Source organism: Sinocyclocheilus rhinocerous, unplaced genomic scaffold (assembly GCF_001515625.1).
Source record: "Sinocyclocheilus rhinocerous isolate Xijiao unplaced genomic scaffold, SAMN03320098_v1.1 scaffold988, whole genome shotgun sequence".
NCBI classification, from domain to species: Eukaryota; Metazoa; Chordata; class Actinopteri; order Cypriniformes; family Cyprinidae; genus Sinocyclocheilus; species Sinocyclocheilus rhinocerous.
Window position 1 is genome coordinate 2,256,683 of NW_015650363.1, and position 10,397 is coordinate 2,267,079.

The 10,397-nt window shown below is 35.3% G+C and overlaps 1 protein-coding gene across 1 annotated transcript in view; it reads right to left on the reverse strand.

Moving 5' to 3' along the window:
* ipo11 (importin 11) overlaps positions 1 to 7,709 on the reverse strand; it is a 174,434-nt gene extending 166,725 nt beyond the window's left edge. The window contains exons 1-2 of the mRNA XM_016516984.1: positions 7,616 to 7,709; positions 1,376 to 1,522 (exon numbers count right to left, since the gene is read on the reverse strand). Of these exons, the coding sequence (XP_016372470.1) occupies positions 1,376 to 1,513 (138 nt within the window). The 5' untranslated portion in view covers positions 1,514 to 1,522; positions 7,616 to 7,709. The remainder of the gene's footprint in view (positions 1 to 1,375; positions 1,523 to 7,615) is intronic.
* Between the last annotated feature and the right edge of the window lie 2,688 nt (positions 7,710 to 10,397).

The window sequence follows — 10,397 nt, forward strand, 5'->3', positions numbered from 1 at the left end:
GAATAATAAAATCAATTTCTTTACAATCCACTAGATGGTGGTGTTGAGTTTTTTCTGGTGAGGTCAGCTGGGTCACCTTCAGCATGCAGTAAGTTAGTAAAATAAAGAGGGAGGGCAGCAGGAAAGTTATCAGGAAAGCCCCGTCCGCATTTAAATCGGATGTATGGACTTACTTCGGATTTGTAAACAAGGAGGGGAAGTAGGGATGCACGGAAAATATAGGCTACATATACATATAATAATAATAATATATATGGCGCGCCCCGCAATGTTCAGCGCGCATGTTTCACTCTCCTCGTCACTGCGCGGTTTGACGCACCGCTCAATAATCCGATCTATGAATGTGCATTCTGCTCGTGTACCGCTCATGCTCATTGGAAAAGCAAAGTCCGCTCAAATAACGTGCTGACAGGAAACTTCTATGCAGTATAGGCCTACTTGTTCCGGTTTGCAGTAGCGCTACTGTGCTGTAACATGGTGTAGGCTAGTTCAGCTGTACTGGGCAACTTTGAAGTTGGAAAAAGGTAATAAATTGCAATGTATCGCAGAATATCGCAATATATTTAAAATCGCAATAATATTGTATCGTGACACAAGTATCGTGATAATATCGTATCGTGAGGTCTCTGGTGATTCCCACCCCTAGTAGATGTTTTTTTTTTCGGTAATGTTTTGTGGTATTAGTCACACTTTAAGAAATGACCACATTATTGTTCTACCCTCAGTGGAAATGTGCAGCAGGTTAGAAACAGAAGATGGATGAAATGGATCAGACTTTTGTGCTGTGGTTGTCTGTACTCAAGCCCAGATGATTATTCAATCTCTCTGAGGGGAAAGTAATTGTTATGCAGGCTCTTGTGGTGTCTAGCTCTAGGGTTGGGCGATATGACCAAAATCATAAGCAATTTAGTAACTTAAATTATACTGAATGTTTTTTTGTTTTGTTTTTTGTGGACTTGGACACAAATCAACATGTAAGGTTATTCAAAACAAAAAAATGGCAAACAAAAGTCTGGCATCAGTACAATAACATCTTCATATTATGTAATGCCTGAATAAAAAAAAATGCAGGTGTTTAAAAAGTCAAAGAAAACTGAAAAAAAATAATAATAATAATTCCTCGATAAGCCATTTTACACACACCTGTAACAGAACATCAGCTGAATTCCATATTAATGTGCAAAGCTGCTTTACTTTAAATAAAATCACTTATATAATAAGATTTTTGACATGCCACCAGCCCCAGCTGAAATGCATCACAGAAGTAAAAAGGGTAAAAGCCTCATAAAAAATTATTACCTACATTCCCACATTTACTTTGTACTACTGCACCACTAAAGTGCTGATATTGAGGCTGTATGGAGCAGATTCTCACCAGCAGCACTGAGTAGAAGCCAGGCTGGGTCTCCCATTGGCGAAGCTGCTCCTCTGCAGGCTTCAGCACAGCTGTGTCCTGACTGGTGGCCTGGGTCAAAGCCTGCAGCACCACTGAGCTGGCGCTCTGGATGTCCATTAGGTAAAGCTGCAGACACAAACAGAGCACACAATACGGCTCATTTAGTATCTTAATAGACTGGAATCCTGACAAATCATAGTTAACTTTGCTACCCGCCAGAGACCTTTGCTTTTATGAAACATTTAGAATAATACTGGAGTTCTTTACCTACCACACGTTAACTACAGCCGGTACTTACAGTAAAATACAGCTAAACTCAATAATATACAAATAGTTCGATTTTAAAACTAAAAGTCAGTCACATTTATATGAGGATCTATTTAATTACGAGTTTTATTTTTACCAGCATATTACAAAATAATATAATATACGTTTTTAAAATCAGATTTACACCACCGTTCAAAAGTTTGGGGTCAGTCAGATTTTCTAATGTTTTTGAAAGAAGTCTCTTCTGCACACCAAGACTGCATTTAATTGATCAAAAATATAGTTAAAAAAACAGCAATTTTGTAAGACATTATTAAAGTTAAGTAAATTGTTTCTATCCTAATATATTTTAAAATGTAATGTATTCCTGCATTGGCAAAGTTAAATTTCTGGGGGGTTTTTTTGTTTGTTTGTTTTTTTTTAAAGAAGAAGTGCCACATGATCCTTCATGATTCATTCTAATATGCTGATCTGGTGCTCAAGAAACATTTTATATCATTACTAATATATATATATATATATATAAAGGTGTACTGTTTAATGTTTCGTGGAAACCGTGGTATTTATCCCACGATTCCCATTTATCGCAAGATCAAAAGAATCATTTGTTATGTAATAATATTTTTATTGTCACTTTTATTGTCACTTTTGACCAATTTCATGTATTCTTGCGGAATAAAAAAAACAGTTTCTTAAAAATTTTCATTTTACTGACCCCAAACTTCTGAATGGCAGTGTGTATAACATAATATATATATACACATTATATATATATATATATATATATATATAGTTGCCTTCTCTAGTGCAGCTCAACCAGGTCTCGTCCCATTCGTCGGTATTTGTGATATCACAAATCCCGGAAAATATGCGTTGTAGTCCAAACGAGTCGTTCGTTGTAGTTTTTGAAAAGTGATTTCTGTTAAATAAAATATCTCCTTTTGAAGTGGACTTTGAGCTTTGTAACTGTAGCTTTGTAGCTTTGCACAAGACAGTTCTGTCCAACTGTTCCTAAAATCCTAGTAAAAACCATACTAAAGTCTGCATCATATACCCAGGCTTGTTTTATTTTATTTTATCCAGGAAAATAACATCAAGTTGGAAAACTTTGCTGTGCAACTCTGCCCTCTATTGGTGCAAAGAATAAAATGACGATGTTTTTTCAGGGACCTGTCCTGAATAATGCCAAAAACAAGACTAGTGCAGCAGCAGATGGCTTTAGAGGTTTCCCCATCTCATGGACAAACAGGAGGTAGCAGGTTAAATGACATCCATGACGTGATAGAAATGAGTCCCATTTTTTAAATCACTGGTAAATAAAGCACAGATGCTGTGCATTTCCTAATTATGAGCTCAAAAGCATTTGCCTCGTGTGCTGCAGAAAGAATACACAGTCATAAGCAATGCTTGATGTACAAACTCATAGTTATTAGAGCGATAAGCGCGACTACACTGCAAGCATGTACAAAGGTGTTTCAAGCGGAAGGTGCGATGTGTTAGTTCCAGGCAGTCTTGTGTATAAAGCCTCAAGCACTCCATCTCTGGTGCACACATCTCATCTGATTTCAAATAAAAGATGTAAAAAAAATTTTTTTTAAAGTCTTTGTGCAAACTGCTAATTTATGAACCTGTCCACTTCCCTGTATGTACCAGATGTTAGATCACGTGCAAACTATAGAATGTAGGTTTGTAGGTTGAGATCTGGGAAGTGCATAGAAAACGATTGTTCACTCCAACAAAAAAAGACAAAGGATCTTGCTTCAGGTTCAGGTGCTTGAGCAGAATGTCATCTGGATTTGATGTATTGTGACATATATTTCATTGGCCTTTAAAACATGACATTTAAGCTGTGATCAGAAGTAGCCTATATATGTCAAACATTACAAAGCCACAAGAGACAAATCTGACATGAGATCAAGCCTCAGTTGGTCCCTGCTGGCAGATGTCATAAGCACATGATTCTGGGGGACAAAAACATGTTTCTCCACTGATACATAAAATGCATTGCAAGAAGCATGAATAACAACTTTCTATTATAATTATGTAATTATATATACACAATACATACCGTTTTCCAATGTATGTAATTGTCAGGCCAAGTGTATTACAATTAACACTATATCAACCCACATCAGTTGTCTTATTAAACTACTCTTAACTAGTGGTTGACCAATATGTTGGGTTCCCAAAGCTTTTTTGGGAACCCCCAAAAAATTATTTAAAATTTGTGAAATTTTAAAATTAAAAATTATTCTAAAATCTATATCTATCTGTCTATCTATCCATCTATCGATAATCGCTTTGGGATGTTTGATCGGGGGTCTCTAAAAAGGCCGATCTCATAAACCGATCTCAAGCTGATAACGCACCTGCTGTGAGAGGTTCACCATGACATGCAGTGGCACAGTCTCAGTCTCTGTCCGATGCGGGAAAAAAATTATAATGCTGAAGGTGAGGTGGGCCTACAATTTATATTTCTTCATTAAATAACTTATGAAGTCATTTTAAAACTTTCTGTGAGACATATAACTTCACAAAAAGCACGAGTGATTCACCGCGCGCTATCTCTTTCTCATTCAAAATGCGCAAATGACTTCAAATGACATTGCGTCTGACTATCAGCGGCTGCACGCTGCACAGTTGACACAGGAATTGTCACTTGCACAATTGTGTTGCATCGTCACTAAAGTTTATAATATGCATTTTTTTTCTCTTGCCAGTGTTTAAGCATTCAGCGCTCGCGCGCTCTCCTGGAGACCGTGCACTCATGCACACTCGAAGCGCACACACATAACGCTTCACACATACTCCGTTTGCAATGCATATTTTTTTCCGCGCTCATGTTAACGGATTTTAAAGCGTACACACTGCACGCAGTTGCGGTCCGGCAGTGCGTTCGAGCTGCAGCAGTGCAGCGATTGTTTCCACACACCGAGTTTGCTGCACGCGCTGAATTAAAGTGAAAACGCATTGTTTGTGGTAAATATGCATAAATACATATAATTAAAGTCTACTGTGTTTTACAGTTAACACACATTGGTTGGTTGGTTGGCTTGTTTTAAAGGAAAATAGCACTTTTAGGTAAATAAGGCAATAATAGGTAGGAAAACAAAGTTTTTTATGAACCACAGGATTGCTTGTAATAAAGATTTAAATGCAAAAGAAAAGGCAGTAGAGCTGAGTGTTTCTGTCAGTGGTAAGTTTTAATTTAGAGTGTTTGTGATAACGTAAGAAAAGTAGTTGAAATGTTTTGCCACTTGCTCGAGCAACTGTGTTGTGCTGTGTGTAAGCTATCGAGCAACAATTGCATGAGTGTAAAAACAAAAATGCACTGCATAATCGAACATTTAGGCGAGATAAATACATATTTTTGAAAAATGTCTAAAAAAACGCTCCCCTCCACCGCTCAAATAAAAAAAAATCCCCTCTCACAAGAGTCACCTATAAGAGGGAAATTCTCCTCATTTTTTAAAAATGAAATTCAGGCCCTGAATAAATGTCTAAAAATCCTGATTGGAGTATTACTATAAATAATTCTACATGATAGAAATAAGGCTTTAAAAAGATCGGTATCGGTGATCGTATCAGCAGATACTGCTTTCTGTGATCGGCAATCGGCCTCAAAAATCCTGATCAGAGCACCCCTACTATCTATCTATCTATCTATCTATCTACCTACCTACACTTCCCATCCAGCCAATTAAATATTTGTAGAAAAACATTGGAAAAATTTAACATTTGGATGATTTTTTTCCAGGTTTGGATCGGTATCGGTGATCGTATCAGCAGATACTGCTTTCTGTGATCGGCAATCGGCCTCAAAAATCCTGATCAGAGCACCCCTACTATCTATCTATCTATCTATCTATCTACCTACCTACACTTCCCATCCAGCCAATTAAATATTTGTAGAAAAACGTTGGAAAAATTTAACATTTGGATGATTTTTTTCCAGGTTTGGAAATTACTATTTTAAAATCTCCTATTACTTGCAGGTTTTCATTTAACAGAGCTTAACAATAGAACACTACTGTTTGGGTTGAGTCAAGTTTTTTTTTTTACACTTTTATTTAGCAAGGATAAAAGCAAGCAAAGTAAACAGATCAAAAGTGACAGCATTTCTAATTTAAATAAATTCTGTTCTTTTGAACTTTCTATTCATCAAAGAATCCTGAAACATATCTTGGTTTCCACAAAAATATGAATCAACACAATTGGTTTCAACATTGATAATAATAAGAAATGTTTTTTGAGCAGCAATTCAGCATATTAGAACGATTTTTAAGGATCATATGACATTGAAGACCAGAGTAATGACTGTTGAATATTCAGCTTTGCCATCAAAGGAATAAATTACACTAATATTAGTGTTTAAATTTTAATTCCGCGATTCTGCATCGCAGAAATCATTGGTCCCTACTAATGTAGCAAACGAATATGATAAGCTCATTGTGAGAGTAAAAGACGGGGACATTGTTGTTTATGAAACTGAAAGTGACGTGGCATGTGGCCAAGTATGGTGACCTATACTTGGAATTAGTGCTCTGCATTTAATCCATCCAAAGTGCACACACACAGAGCGCTGTACATTCACTCCCCCCACCTACAATCCCTGCCGGTACGAGACTCGAACCCACAACCTTTGGGTTACGAGTTCGACTCTCTAACCATTAGGCCACGACTTCCCCTTTTATTTACATTGACTCTCTCCGACTAGGTGACAACGTAGCGTTAATCATTTGTTAAATCATTTGAACTTTTGTCAGCACGTCATAAATAGAACGAGGCATCAGTTTACTGAAGCCGGTGTAGACAACATCACTGATTATAATGGGTTCTATTCTACACCGGATGTGAGCGGCGTGACAAAATACAATAGAATTCTATTGTATTTTGTCTTGAATACTAGTGTAAACAGGATTCACAAATTGCTGATATTCAATTAATATTTAACATTCTATAATTCATTTAAAAAATCTTGTAAAGAGAATGTTGATTCTGCTTTAACAAGGCTATTGGAACATTTTGAAACAGACATAAGAGGAACTACTACCACTACTGTTCAGTGACCAAATGGGTATGGCTTTCAGCCAATGCTGACCAAATAGTAATATATATCAAATGATTAACCAACAACCGGGCTGATATATCGATCTATAAGTACTTTCAGGGAAAAGGCTGACAATGAACACAAACAGTCAATACATTCTCTTTGTGTGCTCTTAAAACAGATCCCAACATCTGAAGATAGTTCAGAGTCACATCACTGAAGCCATGTCAGATTTAACACGTGGACTGACTATAATGTAACATGAAAGTCTTCGCTGATCTAAAATCAGCCTCAAAACCAAAACATATTGTGCATTATACCCAAGTATCATCAACCTTCAACATTAGGTAAAAACACAACAGCACTGGTGGACAGATCTGGAATAATACACGTCCACGTGCATGTGAACATATCTGTATTACGCATTCATAACTGTAGCAGCAGAATTATGAATGTCTTCGAGCTTCTTCTCGGCCTGATGTTGTAAGAAACCATTAAACTGTACACATTATACATGATCTGTGACATAGAGGATGACGCATGTGTGTAACATTAAGTCGTTACGGTATCATAATAACGGCATAAGATTAAACGGAAAAATGCCAATCATTCTTATCATCATACTGCCAAATCTGTCTGCGGCCATCTGCTAAAAATAACGTCTCAATGAAGCGAATTATGATCAGTCTTTCGGAATGTGAATTCATCCCAGTGATATGAAATATCCACACTCCAACAAAAGCAGAGAAACATCTAGTATGTAGCTTGGTGGCTTAAGAAACTCTACTGTTACGCATGTTGGCCTACGGAGCAAATTGAAGAATTTAACCACAAATTACTTCAGTTGGAAGAGTTTTGAGGCACCAAAACATCCCATAAAGCTGATGTTCTTGTTGACGTACCTTCCGCAAATGTCAATGCCGGGTGAGATCAAAACAGTTCGCAGTCGGCTCTAAACACAGCGCGCACGTTGTGAGGATGGCGCCATCCACAGTGCCTTCTGTCGCACAATAATGACGTAATCACATATCCAAACGTTCATGTTTTGATTTTTTTTCACAAACAAAGGTTTCTTAAGAAAACACCCACACTTATAGATTTCTTATGTGAAGTAGAACATTTAAACAAATTACTAAGAATAATTAATAATTAAAAAGTTTTACAATTAAATTTTTTTAAAGAAATTAAAAACAAATTTTTTTGAAGAAATATGATGAGATTTTTCATGTACCATGATTGATACCTTTTTATTTGTATTTATTTTTGTTCCTTGTTTTGTACTATTTGGAAATGTTACATTGTTCAAAAATTATTATTCTTGTTTAATATACTTTCGCTGGAATTGTTCTGATTCCTAAAATATGTGTTTGCACTATTGTATTGTTTTTTTGAAATACTAATTAAAAAAAGTTTTCAAGTTTTTATTTATTTTGTGTCTAAGCTCCTGTTATAACGCTGAGTAAGTTTGTAATTTGAATGCCATCTTGTTGAAATATTTTTGCTTTTAAAAATAAAGTGTTGATCATCTGAGAAAAAGGTTGGTATTTTGAACATATCATTTTTATATATTAAATATGGAAAATATTTAGAAGAAGGCTAAAATAAATCATATGTTTTCACTGGCTCGGAATTTATCCACAAATGTATATATTTAAGTCTCCCTGCTGTTTGTAGACTTTAAAAATAATTTAGTACAAAAGCCCTGTCAAAAAAAAAGAAAGAAAAAAAAGAGAAAAGAATGAAAAAGATGTGATTTTGTGATTGTTGATAATGAGACTGTTGATGTTGGGAGTTGATAATACAAAAATAAAAATGATAATTACAATTACAATTTATTATAACATTTTGTTAATACCCCTGTGATCATTTTGAAGATATGGCTGTTTTTGTGTTTAGATGTTTATGATTCTTTTGAGGCTGTGCAAATATTTTTTATGATGTTTTTAATTTTAGTGTATTTATTTATTTAGCCTTTTAGCCATTTATTAGATTATTAGAAAAAAAATTAGATTGAAAATTATATTTATACACACACACACACACACAAATACATATTTTATGTTTTCTTAATAATAATAAAGGTTTTGAATTTCATGGCTTGAATAATTAAATTTGCAAGCATATTGTGCATTGTACTGACAATTTTTCATTATTAATAACAATGATTCTTGAAACATGCTATATTGTATCAGATTGAGAATAATTTAATCATACATGATTGTAGTTGCATTTATTGTCCAACAGGTGACGCACAACCACCATAATACTTAATTCTGCAGTCAACTGCAGCCTATATTGTAAAGAGGTTTCTGATTAAAACCTCATTAAGACACTGAACCCAAATCACCCATTGGGTGTGTGGTTAGTCTAGTCAGACTTCTGACTATAACAGACTGTGGGTGGTCTGAAGCTGTGCTTGGCTCAAAGAGATTGAAAGTCTGTTCTGTGTCAAAACTAGTTTACCAATGATTGTACTTTGCAAAGAACATCAGATTGAATATTAGTGAAAAGCAAAGCGAGTCACACAGTAAATGAAACCAGATTCAGAAATGTACTTGTGTTATTAAGGGAAAACATTTGCAGCCTGGAATGGACATTTAAGTTTACCAAGGCATTGTTTTGCTTCTAACCATATAAAATCACACTGTCAGTTTATGTCAAATACTACTACTGAATCAATTAATTGAAATATTTTGTATATTTTATATAAAAATATGATATATATTTTAATATTAATTGAAATCAAATCAATATCAAATAGGCTACAAAATTATTTAAACTATTATTGTGTTGTTGTTATTATTATTATAAAGAACATGTCAACTAGCAGTCATTGGAATATTAGCAAATGAAATAAAGTGTAACAACATGATTTTGATGATTATTATTATACTTTCGGAATATTACACAGCTCTAAAATGTATGCCTACAGTACATTTTGATATTGTTTTAGAACTATATTTTATATATTTTTTTTATATATATTAAAAAAAGTATTTCTGTCTGATTCATGGTTCAGGGCTTAGAATGCAATAGGCTTTGTTCAGTTTGATGTTACATGATGTTATATAAAGTTGAATTTATCAAACATGCAGGGGAATAGATCCAGATAGGTGAAAGAATGAAATGTAAAACATCAAATTTCATGTGGCTTAAAAACTCCACAGAGTACATACCAATTTAATTCCCACTATGCAATTTATTAAATGGTAAATCGAAGAGTTCTTTATTGCCATAAAGTAGCGTGCAAACGTTTCTGCTTTTAAGTGTCATGACATCTAGTGCTGTCTTTACTTTAAAAGGCTGAATTTCAGAGACTCCGCAGTTCCTCGCGTTGCCCAGGTGTAGCCTACTACACATGTGCCAGCGCGCTGTTTAATGAGCAGGTTTGTGGGTTTTTCATGCGTAAGTGGTCAGCATTGAGCTCGCAATGTGGCCGGTCTGAGGACGGTCCATGGCAACTGCGCGAGAGTGTCCAAGTTCAGCAGAATTTACTATGAGAAAGCAAATGCTGCCCAGCAGACTAAGAACTGATGAGATCAAATTCAGCTCGTCAATAATCTAACTCTGTTAAAGAGAAGCCAGCCTCTGGTGACGGCAGACACGTGTTTCTCCGAAGAAAATCCTTCCATAAACAGACCGGTTAGTAAATCAAAGCCACGCACACCATAGTGCTTGAATGTC